Source organism: Narcine bancroftii, chromosome 6, assembly GCF_036971445.1.
Source record: "Narcine bancroftii isolate sNarBan1 chromosome 6, sNarBan1.hap1, whole genome shotgun sequence".
In the NCBI taxonomy this organism is placed as follows: Eukaryota; Metazoa; Chordata; class Chondrichthyes; order Torpediniformes; family Narcinidae; genus Narcine; species Narcine bancroftii.
Genome location: NC_091474.1, coordinates 240,528,441 through 240,555,427, shown reverse-complemented (window position 1 = coordinate 240,555,427; position 26,987 = coordinate 240,528,441). Strand labels below are relative to the sequence as shown.

General features: G+C 41.0%; 1 protein-coding gene across 1 annotated transcript in view; it reads left to right on the top strand.

The window, feature by feature from the left end:
- The window catches only part of LOC138737176 (EH domain-containing protein 3), a 125,949-nt gene that overhangs the window by 54,751 nt on the left and 44,211 nt on the right, over positions 1-26,987 (top strand). Inside the window, exon 3 of the mRNA XM_069887785.1 lies at positions 10,140-10,237. Within this exon, the coding sequence (XP_069743886.1) occupies positions 10,140-10,237 (98 nt within the window). The remainder of the gene's footprint in view (positions 1-10,139; positions 10,238-26,987) is intronic.

Sequence of the window (26,987 nt, the reverse complement as noted above, 5' to 3'; positions counted from 1 at the left end):
GCATCAGTTTTGTGTTAGGATGCAGAAATCTACACTTTGAGTAATATGTTTGAAGTATTTGATATCCAACTTTTTACAGTTCATCAATTTAACTTGTAAAGACACAAATCTATTTAAAAAAAAAATAGATTAATTGTATAAAGTTTGCATGATTTTTGTCAGTATTTGCTTTCAGTCTTTAGAACTTGAATGATTAGAATTTATTTCAATAAGCAAACGTTTCCCCATTAACAATGCAGAATTAGTTTCAAGAAATTTTTTTTTGATCTGTATGCAGATGGGGCTCCTTTAAAATGTAATTAGTTTCTTGGAGCTAGTTTTTCATTGTACTTTCCCTGAAATGTATAACCTCAATAATATATTTAAACAGTATTTCAGACACAAGAATTGTTACCATCCAACTGAAATGCTTTTGTCTTAATGAGGACAATTTGGGTTTCAGCATTCAGCAAATAACTGTGTAAAGCAGTGTCAATGCATTATCTTCTTTCTTTGGCTTGGCTTCGCGGACAAAGATTTATGGAGGGGGTAAATGTCCACGTCAGCTGCAGGCTCGTTTGTGGCTGACAAGTCCGATGCGGGACAGGCAGACACGGTTGCAGGGGAAAATTGGTTGGTTGGGGTTGGGTGTTGGGTTTTTCCTCCTTTGCCTTTTGTCAGTGGGTCTGGAAAGACATTAAAAATTTAGTTGGACTGTTGAAAGTTTGAATAAGAGCAAAGGGATCGGGTTATAGAGAATTGGGAAGAATAGAGAAATGTAGGTAATTTAATCATTTGCTGGATAGGGGAAAAGTAAAGTGATATGTATTGATTTTCTTGTAGTCCATTAAGTGATTTTTTTTTTTAGTGTCTATAGTTTGATCAGTAAAAGTCGTACAGCAGCATTTAGTAAAGTGACTTTTAATCTCCCTCTTTTGAAAATGACTAAGTATTCCACCCCACTCAGTATTATCTACTCTTGGTATTGCAGAAGAAATTTAATTATGTAGCCACTTGGAGCAATGTAAATAATGTTGTAGTAACCCTAGAAATCTGTTGGGGTTTTTCAGTATTTATAGAATTCCAAATCATTTTACATTTTCTGAAATCAAACATGATGAGCAATGAAACATAATGACTATTTAAGGGTAATTTTGTGAGGGTGCTTTGGAAGTAAATCTCATCAAGTACTTGAGGGATGAAGTAATTCCTCATCCTGCAGGACTTGATTTACCAGGATAATGCAGGTTTGTCAATTCATCTTGCATTGACTTTTACACCGTGGCTACTTTTCCTAAACCTAAATACTTGCTAATCTACTCTTTCTGATCTCACTCGTGACCGTTCTTGAGGCCCAGATCCAAACTGTTCCCAATAATGGTTATCTCTACTTGGAAATATGAATTGGAACATGGAAAAATAGAGCACAGTATGGGCCTATAGCCCACTGTGTTGTGCTGACCTATATAATGATCAATCTAATCCTTCTCTCCCTCACAATCCACAACCTTCTGTTTGTTTTGCACAACATAGAAGAGAATGTAGAGTCAAAAAATACAAGGGCATCTTTACTCTGTGAGAGGACCATTCATCGAACACTACAGCACAGAAACAGGCCTTTCAGTTAATTAGTCTGTGGTGAATCCTTATTCTGCCAAGACCCAGTGACCTGCACTTGGACCATACCCCTCCCACATACCTCTCAATTTCTTTTCTGAAATATAAAAATTGAGCCTGCATTCACCACTCTGTGAAGTTCTAAGTGTTCCCTTTAAACATTTCACCTTCCACCCTTAACCCCTGTCCTTCAGTTCTCGTCCCACATAACTTCAGTGGAAAAAAAGCCTGCTTGCATTTATCTATAACCTTTATCATTTTGTATACCACTACCAAATCTCCCCTCACTCTTCTGCATGCTAAGGAATAAAGTCCTAACCTGTTTAACCTTTCCCTGCAACTCAGCTTCCAATGTCTGAGCAACAGCCTTGTAAATCTTTTCTGCACTCTTTCAATATTGTTGATCTTTCCTGTAGTTAGATGACCAAAACTGCACACAATACTACAAATCCAAATATGGCTTCACCAATGTCTTCAGCAACTTCATAATGATACTATTATGAAGATGTGTTTGTACTCAAAACTTTGATTTATAAGGCCAATATGCCAAAAACTTTCTTTTCGACCCTTTCAAGGAATTGTGTATCTGTATTCCCAGATCCCGATGCTCCTTAGTGCCCTACCATTTACTGTTAAGTCCTCCTAAAATGCACCTTGCACTTGTCTGCGTTAAATTCCATCTGCCATTTTGTAGCTCATTTTTCCAGCTGGTCCAGATCTTGCTATTGTCATCTGCATTTGAGGTCTGATGACAGCAGGAAAGTGATTGTTTTTGAATTTGGAAGTTTGTGTTTTCAAATTTGTTTATCTTCTGCCCAATGAATTAGAAGTTGCTGAGGTAGGATGGGCCCTTTAATGGCTGCTTTCCCAATGCAGAGGGAAGTTTAAATGGAGTCATTGGAGGGAAGGTTAGTTTGCATAATAGCCTGACCTGCATTCACAACACTGCAGTTTCTTGCATTCATGGGCAGGGCATGCAAGCAAGGTGCTTTCCACGGTGCATCAATTAAAAATTGGGAATATGCTGAATTCCTTGGGCTTCTAAGACAGTATAGTCAATAATTTGTTTTCAGAGGGTCCTAAGAACTTAATGTCTCCATTTTAATATTAATATAGTCAGAAGCATGTGACCTCATGTTTCCTTCAGTCCATATCCACCTACTACATTTTTCTGACATTGGAGATGAATTTTACTTTGTATTTTACTTGGAACAATGACAATAAAGTTGAATCTAATTTAAATTGCTGCCCTGACACCTTGACACTAGACTCTGTCTCTTTCCTGAACTTGGTCTTGTCATTGCTTGAGATTCTGCCCAACAGTAGTGTCACCTGCCAGTTTGTAAATGGAGTTGCCGTAGTGTTAAGCAGAGTGTAGCCATGTGTCAATTTGGAAGGTGAAATTTTGAGAGTACAGAGGTTGTATATTCCTATCAGGATTAAAGGCAAAGTTAACAGACCTAGGGAATCTTGGTTTTTAAGGGACACTGGTTCATAAGAAGAGAGAGGTATATAACGGGAATAGGCAACACTGAGCAAATGAGGTTCCAGAGGAGTATTTTTTAAAAAAAAAAAATGCAAGAAAAAAAATCAGGAAGTCTAAAAGAAGACATGAGGTTACTTTTGCAGACAATGTGAAGGAAGATCCTAAGGGTTTCTACAGGTATATTAAGAGAAAAAGATAGTAAGTGACAAAATTGAACCCCTTGAAGATTGACTATGTATGGAACCAAAAGAGATGGGGGAATTCTTAAATGGTTTTTTTGCATCCAAATTTACTCAGGAAACTGGAACAGTTTAGAAAAGCTAAGAAAATAAGTGGTGAAGTTATGGAAGCAATACAATTTAAAGAGGAGGAAGTTCTTGTTGCCTTAAAGCAAATAAGGGTGATTAAATCCCCAGGACATGATAGATATTCCCTTGGACCTTAAGGGAGGCTAGTGTAGAAATTACAGGGGCTCTATAGCAGAAATATTTAAAATGTCCTTGGCCTTGGGTGTAGTACCAGAGGATTGAAGGTAGCTCATGTTGTTCTGTTTAAAAAGACTCTAAAAGTAACCGTGGAAATTATAGACAGTGAGCCTGATGTCAGTAATAGGTAAGGTGGAGGGTGTTTTAAGAGATCGGATATACAATTATTTGGATAGACGAGGACTGATTGGGGATAGTCAACATGGCTTGTGCATAGTACGTTGTGTTTAGCAGGAACATTGATGAAAGAAAGACTGTGGATGTTATCTAAGTGGACTTTAGTAAGGCCTTTGATGAGGTCCCACATTTGGGGGGGGGGGGGAGGTGTGTTGAAATAAGTGCTAGATGCTTCTCTATATGTGGCAAAATAAAATATGGAACTGAACCTCCTTGAGGAGTGAGATGGTACAATTGACTGAAGGGACAACTTCAGAACCAGTGGTCATTACTCTGCTTCAGTTTTAAAATTGTTGTAGAGAGACAAGTCCATTCCACTAAACTGCAGGACAAGGCTGACCTTGGTGCAATTAGGCAGGAGTTTGCTGAAGTTAATGGGGAAAGGAGAAGTTGTTTGCAAGTAAGGGGTCAGCTGGAAAGTAGGGTGCTTTACAAGTTAAGAAAGCAAGAGTTCAAGCACACTTTAAGGTGAAGGGCAAGGCTAGCAAGTTTGTAGTTAAAGGATATTAAGACTAAAGTCAGGAAAAACAACATTAGTCAGATTGAAGCAGTTTGGAGCAAAGAAATCCTTTGAGTATTAGTGCAAGAATATGGTTTAAAAGGGTGAAAAGAGGACATGAGATGCAGATGGCAGGCAGGACAAAGGAAAACCACAAGCAATTCTACAGATATATTGAGCATGAAAGAGTAGCCAGAGAATTGGTCACATTGAAGATCAACATGGCAATCTTTGTATATGAAGCCATAGAAGATGGGTGGGATTATGAATGAATGTTTCTCCAGTCATTCCTCATCCTTCCTTAGTGGAAGGATTGAGAGGGTGGTGGTGAAAGGACGTTTTCCTCTGATTGGAGGATTAATAGGTTAATTGTTCACATGGGTGTATGTGGGTGGAGTGAGGTTGTTGGCTGGAAGGGCCTGTTACTGCTGTGCTAGATCTCTATGTTAAAAAATAGAAATTAAACATTTTATTTTTATTTAATGAATAATTTCCTCAGTGATGATCTAAAAGCCTGAGAGCCGTGCTATTTCATTGTTCAGTAATATGCTTTAAGTGTGAAAGAAAAGTCCCATGTTGAAATTCTGAATGCTAAGATTCATATCCTATTTGTCATGTTTATTTCCAGCATTTTCTTTGTACCATTGTTATTGATAGTCAAATATACACTCAAAACGAGATTGGCTCATGACAGTGTGAAATAATTAACTCTGTAATATCTCCCATGTTTGCCAAAATGCACATTATAAATAGAACAACATGCATTAAGCGACATAAAGATTTACCAATACTCACCACATTGGGTAGGTAGTTTAATTGGCCGTTATAAACTGTCCTTTATGTGTAGGTAAGTGAGGTCTGATTAGGATAAATAGTGGTGGACTAAAGGGAAGTACTTCGATTAGTGTGAATCTAAATTAGAAGCAAGTTTAAAATGTGAGCTACTCCTCTTGATACCAACTTGAACATGAAAACAAAAACATGGTCATGTCAGTAATAGATAAAATTATAGATGGCATCTGACATGTTAAATTTCTAGGAGCAAATCCTAAAGAATATTTCATTTCTGCCAACTTGCTATCTACTGTGTTCTCCTTCCACTCCCCCCGCCCCCCCCCCCCCCCCACCGGACAAAGACATACATTAGTGGATACTGCTCTGGTAGATAGATGAGGAAGGAGGGTGAGGAATTGCCTCGGATGGGAAAGCCACAGTAACCAGGTTTGTGGAGCCATGAATTGCTGTTCAACAAGAGGGAAGTAAACTTGTTGGGAGATTTTGCAGTGATTGGGGATTGCATTGTAAGTAACAGATAAAGGCGATCTTTTCTGTGGTCTCACAGAAACTAGAATGTTGTGTTGCTTGGAGTCGCAGGAGATTGTTCTTGGTTTCAAATTCCAGCATCTGCAATCAGCCAGAGGAACTTGGTGGGGGGGGAAAAGAATGGACAACATTTTGGGCTGATGCCCTTCATCAGGACTTGGGATGTGGTGAATAGGACAGGATGGAGGTGTAGCCTTTCTGATGTCCCAGAGCAGATCCAGGTCATGTTTGAGGGAGGTTAGTATCAGTGATCACTAAATAAGTCAGGGTCAACAACACAAAGATAAATGGATGAAATCCTGCAATATGAATTTAAAAATGTGGATGCCAAATTAAAAATCAGAACCTCTATCTCAGGATTACTTCCTGTGCCACAAGCAACAAAATATAGGTATAGGACAATAGAGTAGAATGTCCAGAAATAATATTCAATATTATTTTTGGACATGTACAAGTTATGATTTAATTGTTAATTATAGTTATAGAATTTGATGTCCTGAACATAATAATTTGTGTAATAATGGTTCTGCTTCTAATTTACAATTGATATGTGAGATGTATATGATTTTGATTTGTTATCATTAGTATACCTTGTGTAAATGGTTTTGTTAAACCCAATAAAATATTATAAAAAGAAAAGGAAAATAGATGAATGTCTGACAGTGAAGGTGGCACAGGAAGTATAGATTTGGATTTCTGGGTCAGTGAGATCTCAAACATGTAGGATGGATTACACCAGAGCAGGACCAGAGCTAATGTGATAACAGTGCATTTAAAACTAGAATATCAGGATGGGGGACAGAAGGGAAGAAATGAGGAAGGAAACAAAAGATAGGCAACCAGGGCCATAGTGCCAAATAATGACCTGGAGTGTACAGGAGAAGCCCAAATGTACAATAAAACCCCCTGTTGGAATTCAAGCAACCAGCAAAAATAATTGAGGAAAATCAATAAATTAAAAAAATTAAAAAGAATTTAAAAAAAGTTTAAAAGTGTAAATGTTCTCTGAAGTAACGAAGATGGGTCCAAATATTTAGCTAGTAGAGTTCCTTGGTCAGGCTTTGCTCAGTGGCTGTCTGAATAAAGTTGTGCTTGAATAAAATTGCGTCGCCCAGGATGAAGACCTGGTTGATGGCACTCGCCGTTGGGGTGACTCTCTTAAAGTGTCTCCTTATCCCTGCTCAGTAAGAGTCTTTATCCTTTTTAGTACATTAGTAAGGAGTAATCTGTAAAGTTGGTGGGGTGGGGGGGTGGGGGGGGGGGCAGCTCAGTGAAGGGGAAGAAAACTGCAAATCCAGAGATGGTTAAATGTTTTCAAAGAATGTGACTGAAAAATAAATGTATATCCATGCTAGTGAAGTTTGTTATAATAATTTTTCTTTTAAACTGTTTATTCTTAATGCAGGTATACAAATAAGGCATTGTAAGAGTGAGCCAGCAGAAAACTCTTATCCAGCATCTACCAATCCCTGTAGGTGCCAGATACCAGGGATTTTACTGTACTGCATCTGAATGTGAAAAGCTCACAATAAGTAGACAAATTAACTGTACAAAGAGATATAAATGGGTATATGTGACAAAGCAGATAGAGTAACATTGTTAGCAAAAATAATGAGGAGGAATATTCACTCAAAACACCCCAATTTGGAATCTGTATGGCTGAGATAAAAGGACACTAAGGGGGATAATGTAATGGTTGTACATTGGACCCCAAACAATGTGTGATACAGGGAATAGCATTAAACAAGAAATTAAAAGACTTGCAACTAGAATCAAAGACAAATTCATTCTCCAGACACGTTATGGATAATGAAGTAGAAAAGGAATTTCTGGAAATTACAATTTGTTGAAAAACCGATGAAAGAACAAGTATCACAAAAATAGAAAAGGATGAACAATCTTGTTGTTTGAGGGTCTCGTGGAAGATCAAGTTGAACCTGATCGAAATCTTCATGATAATTATGGAGAGTCCATTCTGACCTGTGGACCCCAAATCAAGGAAATCAAAGCATGAGCTGACAGTTTAGCACAATTGCAAACATTTGTAGAAAGTGTATGGGTGAATTGCAATTGTTCATTCCCATCTGGCACAAAGCTATCTTTCTCTGGCCCATCACTTCTCTTCGACCCTTCAACCTGTATCAATGTCTTGCTTGTCGGTCAGTATTTTTCCCCATACACGTGCCCAGCCACCACCTCTTCCACCCCCACCCCCCACATTTTTATTCAGGCATCTGATTTTTGGCACTCCTGAGGAAAGGGTCAGGGTCTGCAACATTGACTGCCATTTACTTCCTATGGGTGCTGCATGAACAGCTGAGTTTCTCCAGCATTTATGTGTACTTCACTCGACCTCAGCAACTTTAGATTTTATTGTTTATCTTCCATCTGGTCATGACTTAATTTTGAAGTGTACAAAACAGGCACTGAAGTGGACTTTGCGTGACATTTCATTGATGGTCTCCCTTTAATGCAACAGAAATGCAAAATCAGAAACTTGTTAGTTTTGAATTGGCACTGGGTGATCAAATGTAGAAATTTTTCCCCAATTTTTCTTTGGTGCAAGGTGTTTACCCTTGGGTGTGGAATGATTTTTGTTAGTATTTAGGGATATGGAGGACAAAATGGAATTTGTGCATCAACTAGAATTTCTTCACTTTTTAGGATTTTTTAAAATTTGCAGATGGAAACGGTGATGGGTTCTTCCATCCCACAAACCTGCCTTGCCCAAGTACACCTTTGTGACTAACTAACATCCTAATCCTATATGTGTTTGGCATGTGGGAGAAAACCGGAGCACCCAGAGGAATCCCAAGGGGGAATGTGCAAACACCTTTCATGTTGCAGTGGATTTCAACCTGGGCCACTGATGGTGTAATGGTGTGCTGCTAGCCATGCCATGTTGTGAGGTTTATTTACTGGAAGCTGATCTATATACTGCACAGTCTGTCAGGCATTCACTATCATGTTAAATTCTTTGAGTCATCCTTTTTCTTCTATTTTATCCATCTTTTCAAGTTCCCTTAGTTGGAGTGGCAATGCAGGGGTGTGGGTTGATAAATGTTTAAATTTAATTTCCAGCACGGTAGACTATTCCGGCCATTTATATCTCTCCCACCCAATTTATTGTACAATCCAGATGCTTGTGTGTGGGAGGAAACCGGAGCACCTGGGGAAAACCCAAGCAGATCCTGCGAGAACATACAAACTCCTTTGAGACAGCACCAGATTCGAACCTGGGTTGCTGATGTTGTGATGCCATAACACTACCAACTGTGCTAACTGTGCCATTTTGCTTTTGTCTGAGGATTAAGATCCATTCCAGCAGGATGGTTGGAGGTTGTGTCCGTGATACCTAACATAATTTTAGTAGCTCTTCCCCTCTTTGACAAAATCTTCCAAAAATACCTCTTTAGTAGTAGTTTGACACAACACCGCTGGCTTTTTCACTGTTAGTGAGAAATGAACTATTAGTTGATGACTTTTTAATAATAGCAGAAAGGGATACACAAGAATCCTAAAGTCACTTATTTCATACCTTCTTTCTTCAGCCACTTATCATCCATTCAATGCTGGTACACAGTGCCATCATTATCTGGCATTCCATGTTCACGTTGGGGAACAACGAGGAATAGAATGGTTGGTTTCCAAATAACTTGGTGTATTGTTTGTGCCATACAATTTGATTAAATTCTAAAATTTAAAGTAGAACATCTAAATTGAATTGTACCTGCAGGTAGTTTTGTAACCCTAGGCTTACATCTATAAATGACAAGTCGATTAGGTAAAAGGTGCCCAATTGTAAACTTGGTTTAAAGCAAAATAGAAATGAAGATGATTATTTTCTTTCTTTTTGTCATAATGAAAGTTTTACAGGAACTCCATTCAGATAATGCACAAAGTATTCAGTTGTAAATAAGACACTAATTCTGCCCTGCCTATCAATCTCTGCGTTAAATACATCCAATGACCTGGCCACCATGACCACCTGTGACAAAAAAAATTCCATAGATTTTCCACCCTCTGGCTAAAGAAATTCCTCCACCGTATCTCTGTTCCAAGTGGACAGCTTTCAATCCTGAGGTTGTGCCCTCTTGTCCGAGATTCTCCCACCATGGGAAAGAACCTTTCTACATCTACTCCACCCATGCCTTTCAACATTTGAAATGTTGCAGTGAGATCCACCTGATTCTCCTTTATCCTAACGAGTACAGGCCAAGAGTTCACAAATTCCCCTTGTATGATAACCCTTTAATTCCCAAAATCATCCTTGTGAACCTCCTCTGAACTCTCTCCAACATTATTTCTTAAATGAGGAGCTCAAAACTGCTCATAATGCTCCAAGTGAAGTCTTGCCAGTGCCTTCTAAAACCTCAACAACAGATTCTTGCTCTTGTATTCTATTCCTCTTGAAATTGAGTGGAAAAAGTGGTGCAGAGAGTTACCCATTCTGTATTTAAGCTTCGGTATTGCAATACATTATCTCATTTTGTGCATGCATAAATGGTTAAATAGTTTGCCTCTGGAAATTCATTATCAACATGAAATGAATAATGAAATGGTTGTTTTCTAGATTTATGTGTGCTCAATTGCCGAATCCTGTGCTTGAAAGCATTAGCGTCATTGACACACCTGGCATCTTGTCAGGAGAAAAACAGCGCATCAGCCGAGGTGAGGTTTGCATGTAATCCAGGTTTTCATGTAAATATTTAAAATTGCTCATGTTTTAGTATACGGTGGCACAGCAGTATTGCATATTCATTTAATGCAAGCTTTTTGTGCGAATCAAAATGCAGTTGTCGGATGTTTAGTCAAAAATGCAAATGGTCATTGGGAAAGTGAAATGATATGGTCTCCAAAGCCATAGTGAGGAGACATTAGAATTCTATTTCTTCACTCTGTGCTCCAGCTAAATTTTCAAATTTCCATACAAGGTGCAGCAAACTGGTAAAGGGATGGGAGTGGAGGAGAATTTTGTTGGTGCTTTGATTTGATCCTGGAAACTGCTGTATTGAACAAACTTCTTTGTCTCAAGACCTGGAACATTGACCATTTCTATCTGTGGATGCTAGCTGACCTGTGTTCGTTTAGCAATTCTTTCTGCTTAATATTCCAGGATATGTAGCTTTTTCAAAAATAACTTGTCTGGTTAATTCATTTTAATTAAATGGTGGAGAAGGACTTTGAATGAACAGAGTGATAAGTGATGCATTTTAGAAGGTCGAATAAGGATAGCACGTACACCATTTTTGATATGGCTCTTGGGTATTGAGAAACTGGGCCCTGACGTGCCCATGGATGTCTAAAAGAGGAACACAGGATAAAATGAAGGCAGCATAGAGGATACCAATTTGTTGGGATTCTGGCCTTCAATAGCCAGGGCAAAAGAGCAGAGTCCCTATTATAACTTTGCAAAACATTGGTTAAGGCACAAATGGAGTATTGTGCAATTCTCGTTGCCACATTATTCAAAAGACATGTACAGAGCAAATGCACCATAATGGTGGTGTTCGACAGAATAGTTTTTTTTTAAAAATTCCCCCCCCCTTGGGATCGAGTAGGCTAAAATACATGGGAAGCATATGCAAATGTGGATTGTGAGAAACTTCTGCTCATAACATAGACTTCTAAAACTGTATGATTGCAATATGGAATGCACAGGGAATACTTGTACCCCCAGGTCTCTTTGTTTAACAGCACTCTATAGGACCTTGCCTATCATGTTCTGGTTTTAAATTTCTGAATATATTAATTTCACATTTAAACATAGAAACATAGAAGATAGGAGCAGGAGTAGGTCATTCGACCCTTTGAGCCTGCTCCGCCATTCAACGAGATCATGGCTGATCTTAAAGTTCAGTACCCCATCCCCGCCATCTCTCCGTAACCCTTAATACCCTTATACTGAAGAAATAGATCTAATTCCCTCTTAAATATATTTAATGAACCTGCCTCTACTGCCCTCTGTGGCAATGAATTCCACAGATTCACCACCCTCTGGGTAAAGAAATTCCTCCTCATCTCGGTCCTAAATGGTTTGCCTGTTATCCTCAAACCATGGCCCCGGGTTCTGGATTTTCCCATCCTTGGAAACATCCCATCTGCATCCATTCTGTCCAGTCCTGCCAGAATTTTATAGGTCTCTATGAGATCCCCTCTCAATCTTCTAAACTCCAGCGAGTACAATCCCAATTTGCGCAATCTTTCCTCATATCTGAATTAAATTCCATCTTGCCAACAGATAGCAGAGGGTGGTAGTAAATGGGGTGTATTATATCTGGAGGTCCCGTGACTAGTAGCGTTCCGCAAGGATCTGTTCTGAAACTGCTACTTATTGTGACTTTTTCAAAATTACTTGGATGAAGAGGTAGAGGGGTAAATCAGCAATCTTGCAGATGAATTTGTCCAGCATGTTCAAGGAGGATTCCTGACACAGCCAACGAGCGGAGAGGGCATACAGGATCTAATTCTGGGTAACGAATCTGGTCAGGTTGCAGACATGTCGGTGGGGGAGCATTTAGCACCACAACTCCCTGGGTGTTAGCATAGCTATGGATAAGGATAAAAGCAGACAAAATGGAAAAGTGTTTAATTTGGTAAGGGCTAATTATGATGGGATTAGACAGGAACTCGTGAGAGTAAATTGGAAACCAAGGGTGACAGCACAGAACTAATGTGGAGAAGGTTTAGAGACCACTTGTGCATGGTTCAGGATAGGTTTGTCCCCACTGGGATGGGGAAAGGTGGTAGGAAGAGTGAACCAAGCAAGTGAGGCAGCTCGTCAAGAGGAAGAAGGAAGCATACATTAAGTGTGAAGTATATGGTAGCCAGGAAGTAGTTTAAGAAAGGACTTGGAGCTTGAAGGGGGCATGTGAAGGCCTTAGCATGTAGGATTAAGGAGAACACTAAGGCATTCTATGTGTATGTGAAGAAAAGGAGGAACAGAAAGATGTCAAGAATGAAGGTTGGGGGCACTAAAGGATAAAGGAGGCAGCATGTGCCTGAAGGTGGAGGATTTTGGGGAGGTCCTAAATTAATACTTTTCATTAGTAGTTATAAGCAGAAAGGACTTTGATCAGGGTGAGGTTAGAAGGGAACAGGTTTGTGTGTTGGACAATGTGGAGATTAAGGAAGAGCAAGTATTGGATGATCTTAAAAACATTAAGATTGATCTTGCTGGACTTGGACATGATATACCCCAGGGTGCTGTGGGAAATGAGGGAAGAAATAGCTGGAATAGTACCTATGATCTTTGAGTCCTCTTTGGCCACAGGAGAGATGCTAGAGGGGTCAGTAATGACAAATATAGTCCCATTTATATATTAAAAAAAAAATGGTAATGGGAAGAATCCTGGAAATTATAGATTGGTGAATCTTGCATCAGTGGTGTGCAGACTATTGGAGAGGATCTGAATGATAGGATGTGAGGATTTGGAGAAGTACAGTCTACTCAAGAATAGTCAGCATGGCTTTGTGAAGGGAAGGTTGCGCTCATGAGCTTATTTGAGTTTTTTGAGGAGGTAACAAAAGAAGTTGATGAAGGAAGAGCAGTAGATGTGGTCTACATGGATTTCAAGCAAGTCATTAGGCAAGGTCCCCCATGAGAGATTCGTTCATAAAGTCATGAGCATGAGATCCATGGAACCGTGGCTGCTTGGATCAAACATTGGCTTGCATGTAGAAAGCAGAGAATAGTAGTGGAAGGAAAGTATTCTCCCTCAAGGTCAGTGACTACTGGAGTACAACAGGATCTGCTTTAAAAAAAAAAAAAAAAAATTGTAGTTGTGGATGGAGCTGAAGGTTGTCTAAGATTACAAAAGGATGCAGGCAGGATACAGAGTTGGGTGGAAAGTGGCAGATGGAGTTCTATCTGGATAAGTGTGTGGCGATGCATTTTGGAAGGACAAACCAGAAGGTGGAGTACAAGGTTAATGGTTGGTTACTTAAGAATGTGGATGAACAGAGGGACTTTGGGGTGCAAATCCATACATCCCTCAAGACTGCCACACAGGTTGATAAGATAGTTAAGAAGGTTTATGGGATGCTGGGCTTCATTTAATAGAGGGATCGAGTTCGAGTAGAGGTCATGTTGCAACTCCACAAATCTGGTGGGACCACACTTGTTATTGTGTTCAGTTCTGGTCACTCACTCATCATTTGAAAGATGTGGAAGTTATGGAGAGGGTGCAGAGGAGATTTACCAGGATGTTGCCTGAATTAGAAAATACTGTAAATCTTATGAAGTAAGGTTAGCAGAGCTGGGACTTCTCTTTGGAGCAAAGAAGGATGAGAGGAGACCTAATAGAGGTCTACAAGATTCTGAGAGGCATAGATAGGGTGGACAGCCAGCACCTGTTTCTTGCCCTGGGTAAGAGGTGTTGGCTGTCCACCTATCTATGCCTCTCAGAATCTTGTAGACCTTGGACTTTTCTCATATAACTGCATTCCAAAGAGAAAAGTTCCAACTCTGTTAACTTTACCTCATAAGACTTATTTTCCAATCCAGGCAACATCCTGGTAATTCTCCTCTGCCCGCTCTTCATAGCTTCCACCTCCTTCCTTTAATGAAATGACCAGAAATGAACTCAATACTCCAAAAGTGGTCTCATCAGATTTGTAGAGTTGCAACATGACCTCTCAAACTCTTGAACTCAATACCTCTATTAATGAATCCATGCATCCCATAGGCCTTAACAATCCTATCAACCTGTGTTGTGACATTGAGGGATGTATGAATTTGGACCCCACTCTTAAGTAACTGACCATTAATCCTGTTCTCAGTCTTCTGGTTTGTACTTCCAAAATGCATCACCTCACACTCACACAGATTGAACTCCATTTACCACCTTTCTGCCCAACTCTGCATCCTGTCTTTATCCTTTTGTAACCTTTGACAACCTTCAGCTCCATCCATAACTCCTCCAACCTTCACATCATCTGCAAACTTACTGACCCATCCTTCCACCTCTTCATCTAGGACAGGGGTGGCCAACCTTATATGTTCCATGTGTCAATTCTTTCCACACGAGTTTGCATATGCCATTACAACTCTTGTTGAATATCATAACATAACAATTACAGCACGGAAACAGGCCATTAGGCCCTTCTAGTCCGCACCGAACCAAACACCCCTTTCTAGTCCCACCTCCCTGCACAATGCCCATAACCCTCCATCTTCTTCTCATCCATATACCTGTCCAACCTTTTCTTAAATAATACAATTGACTCCGCCGCCACTATTTCTCCCGGAAGATCATTCCACACGGCTACCACTCTCTGAGTAAAGTTCCCCCTCATGTTACCTCTAAACCTCTGCCCCTTAATTCTTAACTCATGTCCTCTTGTTTTAATCTTTCCTCCTCTTAACGGAAATAGTCTATCCACATCCACTCTGTCTATCCCTTTCATAATCTTAAATACTTCTATCAAATCCCCTCTCAACCTTCTACGCTCCAAAGAATAAAGACCTAATCTGTCCAATCTCTCCCTATACTCTAGATGCTTAAACCCAGGTAACATTCTGGTAAACCTTCTCTGCACCCTCTCCACTCTGTTTATATCCTTCCTATAATTAGGCGACCAGAACTGCACACAGAACTCCAAATTAGGCCGCACCAACGTCTTATACAATCTCAACATCACCTCCCAACTCTTATATTCCATGCAATGATTGATAAAGGCCAGCATACTAAAAGCCTTCTTCACCACCCTATTCACGTGAGTTTCTACCTTCAGGGAACGATGTACCGTTACTCCTAAATCTTTCTGCTCTTCTGTATTCATCAATGCTCTCCCATTTACCACGTATGTCCTGTTCTGATTCTTCTTACCAAAATGAAGCACCTCACACTTATCAGCATTAAATTCCATCTGCCATTTTTCAGCCCACTTTTCTAAGCATAAAATGTTAATATCATCATATCTATTGATTGAATATAAAAACAGGCTAAACATAATGATACTTTTGAGTTTATGATTTCACCAAGCTTTTAATGTTTGGAGTTAAATTACGAATAATGCGCCACTTAATGTCCATGATATGTTCTGTGAAATTGGGTGTTATGTGATGTGGCTATTGTGTGAACATATTGAGCAAAGCTATATCGGATATTGTAGTCTAACTGTAAACTTTTTATTTTTAAGTAGGGATCAGTATGGGGACCGACACGGGGCTGTGGGGAGAGAGTGGGGCAGTGGGAACCGTGTGGGGACTGACATGGGTGTGGGAAGAGTGGGGCATGAGAAGGCTTTCTTTATATATTAAAAAAAATGTTATTACTGGGGTGCAATGCACCACTTCTAATTTGTGCTACTTTGGCACATACACTGTAGATTGGCCATACTTGATCTAGGTCTTTGATTTTTAAAAAGTCACAAAGAGCAGGGATGCCAGAACAGAATGGTGTAAAAGGTTGTCATGGGTTACAATGAGATATAGACAGATTGCAGAAGTGGGCAGAGAAAGTGACAAATGGAGCTGAATCTGGAATAGTGTGAAGTGATGCACTTTGAAAGGTCTAACTTTAAGGCAGAGAATATGATTAATGGCAGGATTCTTAAGTGTGGAAGAACAATGGGATCTTGGGGGCCAAGTCCATAGATCTCTCAAGCTTGCTGTGCAAGTTGACTGGGTAGTTAAGAAATATGGCCTTTGTTAGTTGGGGGATTACATTCAGCAGCCATGAGGTCAGATTGTCACTCTATAGTAGCCTTGTTAGATCATACTTGAAATACTGTGTTTAGTTCTGGTTGCTTCATTAGGACTATGTATAGGTTTTGGAGAAGGGTACAGTGGAGATTTACCAGGATGTTGCCTGGATTGGAGAACATCTTGTGAAGCAAGTTTGGCTGAGCTAGGGCTTTTTTCTTTGGAGTGATGAGTGGCCTGTGGATATATACAAGATTGAGGACAGCCAGTGCTGTTTCACACAGTGGCAATGACCAATATCAGAGGGTGTCTGTCAGTGAGTGGAGAGAAGTTTAGTGGAGACATTAGAGGTAAGTGTTATGCCTTCTGGTGGCTTGCTGGAATTGGTTATGGTATGGTGGGTTGGTACAATAAGGACATTTAAAGGATGCTTTGATGGGTACATGGATGCAAGAAAAATAGCAGGTTATGGTCTGTGAAGTTGGGAAAGATTAGATTGTTGTGGAGAAAGCTTATTTAGGTTGACACAACATCATGGGCTGAAGGGCCAATACTGTGCTATAATTTCTGCCATTGTTTCTTCTTACCCAGTTAGTCTATATCCTGTTGTAACCTTAGACCACCAAATTTGGTGTTGTCAGAAATAAAACTTCTCACACATGAGTCTCTTTAAAACTGATGACACGACAAGCTTTATTTACAAGTCTGCAGAGTTGGACTCAACTGGTTTCTCACCAGTTAAGCCCCGATACATACAGTGCATTGATTTTTATACCTTTATTATTTGCCCTTCCCCTTCTTATTAATACTGTTTTAATTGGTTAGTATTACAAAAACATTCTAAGTATAACTGCATTATTAATTATCACGTTCGTTACGTACGCTGTGAACTCTACATTCACTGAATTCTGTTTCTCACACTTCTTATCAATCCTTTGTCTCCTGCATGTCTCTCACTATGACCATGAAAAGATAGGTTTAAAAAAACATATTCAGCAGCTCCTTCTGTCCTTGACTGCTAGTAAACTCTCTGTCCGTTCTGGCTTCCCTGTTTATGATTAATCATCACATTTTAACTTAAGTCTTTTTAACCTAAATTCTCTATATCACAATCCACCCCTTTCTCTCTTTAAAATGTGTTGAATATATGTATAGATATGAATGGGGATTCTAAGCTAGGGAAGAGAAATGTTTTATGATACATTAATCTCACGCTGAAATAAAAGTCTTACAGGGTCTCCCATCCCCCCTGGTTGCATAGCTTGTTCGACCATGGAAATCACCAGGCTGCGTAGACAGGGAATAATACAGGGCAAAATAAGTAGGAGGAATAAAATACCTCCGATGACCCACAAGAAGGTACGCCACCAGGTTCCTCCAAACCATTTGTCCATCCAATTAAATTGTGGGAAAGGATGCCAGGTTTGAACCGGTACATGGGACAATGTACGAATATTATCAGCGATTTTACGAATGGCTTTTCCATTATCATCAATCTGTAAGCAGCAGTTAGTCAAATTAAGTTTGCCACATACACCTCCTTCCGTGGCTAGGAGATAGTCTAGGGCTAGACGGTTCTGATATATAGCAGAGCGCATTTGACCTTGCTGGTATGCAAGTAATTGCAGGGCTATAGCTGTTTGATTTGTAACAATTTCAAGCACTGCTTGTAAGCGAATTATGCGATTCAACATATATATAGGAGTACGATAACCCCAAGATCCATCTTGAGCCCATGTAGCGGGACCATAATATTGAATTATGCGCTCTGGAGGCCAATCATCTCTCCATTCTCCCAAATGTACCGTGGTAGAGCGGGGTTCACGATGTAATGTATCAAAGACCTTCACGCCTAATTTATGACCGTGATTGTGGGGTAGAAGGAAAAATTCTGGGCGGATTATTCCTAGGAAACAAGTTCCACTCCACTGTGAGGGAAGACGAGTATAAGCTTTATTACCACATACCCAGAATAATCCATTTGGGGATACTCCATACCCCCTTTCCAAACTCTTTTAAGAACAGGATTTGATTGGTATGGTCCTGTGATGGTGGAAGTGGTACAATTCCAAAATTGAATACTGCTATTAGACAGGGGTAGGCAATTAGTTTTAAAAACAGTGGATAAGAACCAAGTCTGAGGTTTAGGAAACCAAGTGAAAACACCAGGCGAAATGCGAATCCATACAGCCTTGCAGGGACTTTCTCCTACTGGGTATTTGCCGGCTCGTGAGAGACAATAAAAACCAGAGGGGACATTAGAGAGAGAGACCAGGTTTCTCTTGATCTCGTTCGGTTAGTTGTCCAAATGCGGGAAATCATGGTCAATGAATTGAGAGATTCTCCCCACCAAGGCCATTGTTCTGACATCCGTGGACCCCCGCAGACCCAACAATTAGTTACATTAAAAGTTCCTGCAATTTTAGTTGCCAGATCTACAAAAAGGTTATCTCCCCCAATTACATTACCGAAACTTACATGGTTATTTGGATGGACTCGAACTAAGTCCGGCTGTCTTAAAGGGACAGGCAATTTCGAGTGTGGAGTGTAACTTCTCATTGGAACAGTACGTTGGTGTATGCAAAACCAGAGTCCATCAGGGCATGGTGGGCTTGAGTCACCTTTCCAACCGTTAAGAGGGAAAGGAGTGGTATTAGGAATCTGTATATAATGACCCATATTATTTCCTTCTTTTTCCACACAAGGGGTATATGGATGTTGGGTGGTATTTTCTGCCCAACATTTCTCAGGAACTGAGGTATGGGAAATGAAATTACCTTCCTTTCTTCCCCAAATGTGGTCCTGAAACAGGACCACTGTATCTCTGCATTTCTTACATTTCACACCTGATAAAGACATAGGCAAACTAAGAAAAATCAAAGAACATAACAATAACATTGTGAATTAAGTCTTTTTGCGAAATCGTAAGGTAAGAGGTTTTTCTCCAGGAATACAAGTCCAATCTGAGTTCGTATCAGGGTCCTGTGGCGCCTCTACAGGTCACTTAAATCTGGATGCGTGTGTCCACCCCTTCTCTCTTGTTCGTGCTGCAGCTTCTGTAGTTAAGAGAACTTGGTATGGACCTTCCCACTGGGGCTGGAGTTTTTCAGTCTTCCAGGTCTTGATAAGAATCCAGTCTCCTGGTTCCACTTTGTGTAAAGAAAAGTCTAGTGGCGGTGTTTGTGCCAATAGTCCTCTCTTTCGTAAATCTGTAAGAGAGCGTGACAGTGCCTGTAAATAGTTCCTAACAAATATATCCCCTTCCCCCAAGGTGGGACACCCCTCAACTGTACTCCAGAAGGGAAGCCCAAACATCATTTCATAAGGGGACAGCCCTACATCTTTTCGTGGGGCAGTACGAATTATCAATAAGGCTAGGGGCAGACACTTTATCCAAGGCATTTTAGTTTCCACCATTAACTTTGTCAATTGGATTTTTAGTGTTCCATTCATACGCTCGACCTTCCCTGAGCTTTGTGGATGCCAAGGGGTATGTAATTTCCAAGAGACCTGTAATGCATCACAAATCAATTGCTGGATTTTTGAAGAAAAATGTGGACCCCTGTCTGAGTCTATAGAATCCATTATACCATATCTGGGGATTATCTGCTCTAGGAGGAGGCGAGCTACTGTAGAGGCTGTAGTATTTATTGTTGGGAAGGCTTCTACCCATCGGGTAAAGTGATCTATTATCACCAACAGATATTTCCATCTTTGAACTTGAGGTAACTCTGTGAAGTCGATCTGGATACGTTGAAAAGGGCGTATGGCTAATGGTTGACCTATTTCTTGGGGTAATGTTAAGGCTTCTAGAGTCAGAGTAATCATCTGTTCGTGTGCCAATTCCTTTCCTCTTGATGTAATTAGACCACGCTCCTTCCAGATCTTACCAAAGGTATGCACTACTCCATATGCGTATTTGGAATCTGTGTAAATCGTTCCAATTTTCTTTGCCAGTATTTTGAGGGCTCTCTGCAAGGCATATAGTTCACAGGATTGTGCTGACCAGCTTCCGGGTAGTCTCGTGGATTCTACTACTTTCCAAGTATTTCCTTCTATTATAGCATACCCATTTCTTCTCATTCCGTCAACACATCTGGCGGAGCCATCAATGTAGAATTCATATCCTTCTCCCAGCGGAGTATCGCAAAGGTCTTCTCGGGTCTTGGTCTGAAGATCTGTCAACTCGACACAGTCATGCTCCACCTCTTTCTCTGTTTCACTGCCGTATAAAAATTGAGCTGGGTTGCAGCTATTAATTTTTGCAAACTGTAAATCTTCTCCAACCATTAAAATGGTTTCATACTTTAATATGCGAGAATCAGTCAGCCATCGATGGGCAGTTTGTGTTAATAAAACACTCACAGAATGGGAGGTGTACACAGTCATCTTTCCTCCAAAAGTAAGTTTACGTGCTTCCTCTACCAACAGAGCAGCAGCCGCTACTCCCTGGATACACGTCGGCCATCCGCGAGACACTGGGTCCATCATTTTGGAAAGGAAAGCTACTGGGTGTCGCTGACCGCCTTTTTCTTGTGTTAAAACTCCCACAGCTGTTCCTTGGTTATGAGTGACAAATAGCTGGAAGGGCTGTTTTAAAGAGGGCAGAGTGAGCACTGGGGCTCGTGTTAGGCGATGTTTCAAGTCCTCGAACCATCCCTCCTCCTCCTGGGTCCATTTCAATGGATAGTCATTTTCATTTGTCAGTTTATCATACATAAACTTCACCAAAACTGAGTAGTCCTCTATCCATAACCTACAGTATCCTAAGAGTCCCAGGAATTGTCTTATTTCCTTCTTATTACGGGGTAAAGGCATTCTAGTGATTCCCGCAATTCGTTCAGGGCTAATCCGTTTCTGTCCTTTACTTATCTGGTGTCCCAGATATATCACAGTTTTCTCAACAAACTGTAACTTGTTTCTGGACACTCGTAGACCCTTTTTCCCCAGATAATTCAAGAGTCTAATGGTCTCTCTCCTCATTTCTTGTTCCTTGGGTCCTGATAATAGTAAATCATCCACATACTGCATTAGTTGGGAATCATCAGATTGTGGATAGTCCATCAGGATTTGTTCTAGCATTTGTCCAAACAGGTTTGGAGATTCAGTGAACCCTTGGGGCAATACAGTCCACCGAAACTGTCTCCGTCTACCTGTCCATGGATTTTCCCATTCAAACGCAAACATATCTCTACTTTCCTCTTCTAACGGACAAGTCCAGAAGGCATCCTTCAAGTCGATAACACTAAACCACTCATGGTCTGGGGGAATCCGACTCATAATAGTATAGGGATTAGGCACCACTGGGTGGAGGGTCTGAACAATAGCATTCAAACTTCTTAGATCCTGAACTAGGCGATAGGATCCATCTGACTTTTTTACTGGGAGTATAGGGGTGTTATAAGGTGACATGCATTCTTCTAATAGTCCGTCTCGTATTAAAGTCTCAATTACCGGCTGTAGCCCTTTTCTCCCTTCCAAAGAAATAGGATACTGACGTTTCCTTACCGGCTGATGACCTGGTATTAATGTGACATGTAAAGGTGGGATGTCCAGACCTCCTCGATTTCCCTCCTTATACCAGACTCTCTCGTCAATCTGCCGTTCATCCTCTTCCTTTAAAGCGCAGAGGTGGACTCGCACTTCTCCGTCCACAGGGAGAGCACCCAAACCTAGGAGAGCCTGTAAGTCCCTTCCTAGGAGGTTAAATCCAGCCGAAGATAATAACAAGAGGTCTTGTACCCCTTCTCTTTCTTCCAGTTTCACTGTTACTTGGGGAATTATTGATACCATTCTGGGAGCTCCTTCTATCCCAGAAATTGTCAAATTACTTTTTATAGGCTCAGTTCCGATTGGCACAGTTATTACACTACTTCGTTCCGCTCCTGTGTCCACCATAAACATCACCTCTTCTCCCTTGGGACCAATTTTTAGTTTTACCAGGGGTTCCCTCTTATATTTGGTCCCTAACATTTGGAACCCCTGACACCCCTAATCTTCTTCCATAAGTTCGAGGGCACGCAATTCCCTCTTGTATCGGGGGCATTCCCTCTTAAAGTGTCCTTCCTCATTGCAGTAATAGCACTTAACGAATCTCCGGGGTCTTCCCTCTCTTGGATATTTTGGATTGTTTAGAGGAAGGTTTTGTTTTCTTTCCCCTCTGGATTCAGCATTCATCTGTCGGATAGTCTGTACCATAACCTTTGTCGCCTTCTTTTGATCTTCTTCTTCTCTCTGCACATATACTTTTTGTGCCTTTTTTAACAGTTCACTTAGGGGTTTTTCACTCCAGTCCTCCTCCTTTTCTAGTTTCTTTCTAATGTCTTGCCATGATTTGGAAACAAATTCAATTCGAATAAGCTGTTCACCCATTGGTGTACTAGGGTCCACACCAGCATACTGTTGGACATTCTTTCTCACCCTCTCCAAAAGATCAGTAGGGGACTCGTCTTTCCCCTGGTGGTTCCCAAATGCCTTGGTAAAATTGTGACCCTTTGGCACAGCCTCCCGTATCCCTTTAATTGTCCACTCTCTATATTGTCTCATACTTGCCAATCCCTCGGGTGTTCGTTTGTCCCACCTGGGTTCATTTAGGGGATATTTTTGTTCATGGGGTCTAGGGTCCCCAGGTTGTTCATATTCCCACATGAGGAGGGCAGCCCGTCGAATCATCTGCCTCTCCTGGGGTGAAAATAATGTTCCCATTATTGCCTGCATCTCTTCCCACGTATGTGTTTGGTCCCAAGAATTGGTCAAGCTGTTCAGCCAGTCCTATAGGATCTTCCAATAACTTTTTCATTTCTTTCTTAAATCCCCGCACCTCTGTACTAGTTAGGGGAACATTCACATATCCGGTTCCCCCTCCCGGTCCTCCCATAGGAACTTCTCTCAGGGGATTTAGGTTTATTGAAAACTTTGATGGTCCTGGACCAGTCTGGGATCTTGTCCAGGGTCGGTTTACCGGTGGAAGTTTAGGGTCCGACTCCCTTAATTCATCCTTTTTATCCCGGCCCCCTTGGGGGCAATCAGATTCATCACCTTTCCCCTCCGGTAATAAGCTTTCCTCGGGCGCAGTAGGCACCGGGGGAATATAAGGAGGGGGAAGGTTGTCCAGAGGTTCCCATTTCTTTTCTCCTGCCACTCTCAATTTAAAACATTCTGTTAAGGATCCTGGCCAGGGAACCCAACAAAATGCATATGCTGACTCTTCTTGATTCACCTTTGGTCTCGAATTTACATATATGTTTAATGTTTGTCTAACCCAATCCTCATCAGATCCAAATTTCGGCCACCAGACCGAGGAACCTTTAATAGGTTGTTTTGACCAAAGGAGACAATATTGGACCATCTTTTTCTTGTTTTTGTCCCGATATCTATTACTATCCCAATTTTCAAACATTCTCCCCAAAGGGCTGTCAAGGGGTACTCCCAGGAATTGTCCTGAATTTTCAGACGAGCCCTTAGATTTTGATCCTCCCATTTTCCCACCTAGATCTGTTTATCGTTGCTGAGGACCCTCTCGCTCTGGACCCTACTCCCTTCCTCTCAGACGCCTCGTCGGAGGTGCTGTCCCTCCTTCGGTTACCGCTGAGGTTTTCCTGGGGTTGACCCCTCTCTTCTCGGCACTTCGTCGGAGGTGCTGTCCCTCCTTCGGTTACCGCCGAGGTTTCCCTGGGGTCTATCCTAGAGTCCCGCGACAGGGTCCTCACACAACGACAAAAGATCTATACTTAATCTATTCCGTTAGGTTTTTATCCAAACAGGTGTATCCCGTTACACCTGTTACCCAATCCCCACACCACAATCGTAAGTCGTCACTTACCGGTGTCTTCCCGGGGATTGAACCGTCACCCTTCTCCTCTCCGTCTTGTCGTGTCACCCTGTCCGGATACCACTCGCTCAAGCCGCCCGAAGCGACGAGCAAGGGACTAGGAGCCGCTGAACTCAGCGGGGTGCACCGCCTCCGATGTCCCTCTTCTCGCCTCCCCTCACGGCCGGAGTGTAGATCCCGGACGAGCCCCCATTTGTCAGAAATAAAACTTCTCACACATGAGTCTCTTTAAAACTGATGACACGACAAGCTTTATTTACAAGTCTGCAGAGTTGGACTCAACTGGTTTCTCACCAGTTAAGCCCCGATACATACAGTGCATTGATTTTTATACCTTTATTATTTGCCCTTCCCCTTCTTATTAATACTGTTTTAATTGGTTAGTATTACAAAAACATTCTAAGTATAACTGCATTATTAATTATCACGTTCGTTACGTACGCTGTGAACTCTACATTCACTGAATTCTGTTTCTCACACTTCTTATCAATCCTTTGTCTCCTGCATGTCTCTCACTATGACCATGAAAAGATAGGTTTAAAAAAACATATTCAGCAGCTCCTTCTGTCCTTGACTGCTAGTAAACTCTCTGTCCGTTCTGGCTTCCCTGTTTCTGATTAATCATCACATTTTAACTTAAGTCTTTTTAACCTAAATTCTCTATATCACAGGTGTGGTCTCAAATCTTTCTTAACCTGCTGCTTACATTCTCATACATATCTGAAATGTTGGTGACAAACAAGAGAGGACAGGAGGAGGCTAGGGATGTGGTGACCTGATAGAGATGTATTAACAATAGAAGGATTTGGCGGATCATGAGAAACATTTTCTTCATTTAAGGATTCTGATGTGATTATCATAGATGTGATCAGGTGAAGGAACTGTTTCTGTGCTGTAGAACACCCATTTAAGATTTAAAAAAAATAACTCTTCCAAGTGAAATTGCATTAATAACATTTGTGATTAAGTACATGTCATTACTTCAGTTACTTTACAGTAATGGAAACAAAAAAAATCTTGTTTCTGTGAAGCAACCAACAATGGTGTGAATTTACAATGATGTGCAATTTGTCTTTGTCTTGATATTAATTTATTGCTAATGTGCCACTTTTCCCAACAAAAAAAATCCCTGCTTTACTTTGAATTCTTGCTTTGCCTAGCAAATCGATGACTGCTCAGCTTTTTGTTTGTTGACAACTTCATATTGGCTTCCCTTCCCTAAGATGACCAAAATTTAACCTGCATTAAACATTGAAGTTTGATGTAATTGTTTCTCTCGTGTGTTTAATTATTTGTTATCACCTTCAAAGCTCATTTAGGTTTTGTGACTTAATAAGATTATGATCTGTCGTGATCTGCATGAAAGCATTTAATACAAGAAGCATACAGCAGATGACAGATTGCTGGAATTTGGAGGATTGAGCAACATCAGTGAGAGAAGGGGTGGGGGGGGGTGAGGCGAGATGGCGTAGAAAGAAGACGTGCAGTTCCACCTCTCCCCAGTTGACCTAATTAATACCTAAATTTAAAAGTTGTGAAAGTGGTTGAAATTAGTTTTAAAAGATGTCCGAAAAGTAGAGAATAAAAATGATTGCAAATGTGAAGAAATCCAAGGCACAGTGACAGAAGAAATTACCTTACTCACTGACAGACACCCTCTGATATTGGTCATTGCCACTGTGTGAAACAGCACTGGCTGTCCTCAATCTTGTATACATCCACAGGCCACTCATCACTCCAAAGAAAAAAGCCCTAGCTCAGCCAAACTTGCTTCACAAGATGTTCTCCAATCCAGGCAACATCCTGGTAAATCTCCACTGTACCCCTCTCCAAAACCTATACATAGTCCTAATGAAGCAACCAGAACTAAACACAGTACTTCAAGTATGGTCTAACAAGGCTACTATAGAAGAATTGAGGCCTACTCACCAGGTTGAAGCTATGGAGTTGTCAGCAGGAGCCTCCCAGTCGGCTAAGTATAACTCCGGCGCTGACCTTGCAATCGCAAGAGAGCGCCGGCATTGTTTTGGGCTCAGCCGATTCTGATCCACGTGCCTGTGAAGCAGTGTGCATGGGTGAGTCGGCCGAGCAACGTTTGCTGCGTAAGCCTGTTGTTATGCCTGGTGGCCTAGTGCTGTTTCGGAAGATGCGCCTGTGCAATCGACAGTGCATCACGCGTCTGGGAGCTTCTGGATAAAGTGTGGGCTGCGGGGGGACCTGGACGGCAGTGAGCTGATGAAGTCGACACGCTGTTGACGGGAATGCAGACCCGCAGCCGCACTGTACGAGTAAATACAAGTGCAGGTGAAGAGGAAGGAAGTCCTGCCTTGTTGGAGCCAATACATGAGGAATTTAGCCTGGGGGCTGTGGCTAAAGAAGGTAGGCCCCAAGGGAAGTAGTAGAGGCTAGGTTTGATTCTGTTTACTATTTTGGAGGGGATCGCCCATCAGAAGGAAAATATGTCAATGCAGTTAAATCAAGGACTTGTGGAAATGAAAGTTAAAATGAGTAATATTTGAAGAAATGTCATCTCTGAAGAATGATATGAATGTGGTTAAAAATGATGTTAATAGATGTTTGAAGGCACTGGACACTGTACAAAATAATTTATAAAAAAAAAAAAAAAAATTGAAGAGGCTTTTCATGAATATAAAGACCAAGTGGAACGAAATATGGAAAAAGTGGAGGATTCTGTTGTGGGTTGGGAGATTCAGAAGAGAGAATTGTTGAAGATTGATTCTTTGGAAAATCAAGGTTGGAGGAATAATGTAAAAATAGGTCTTCTAGAAGATGTTGAATGTTTAGATCCGGTGAAATTTTTTAAGAAGTGGATTTCTGACTTGTTGGGAAGTGAAGTTTTTCCGGTTGGTTTGGAATTGGACCCGGCACACAGAGCGTTGAGGAAGAAGCCTTTTCTGGACCAACCACCACTAGCAGTTTTG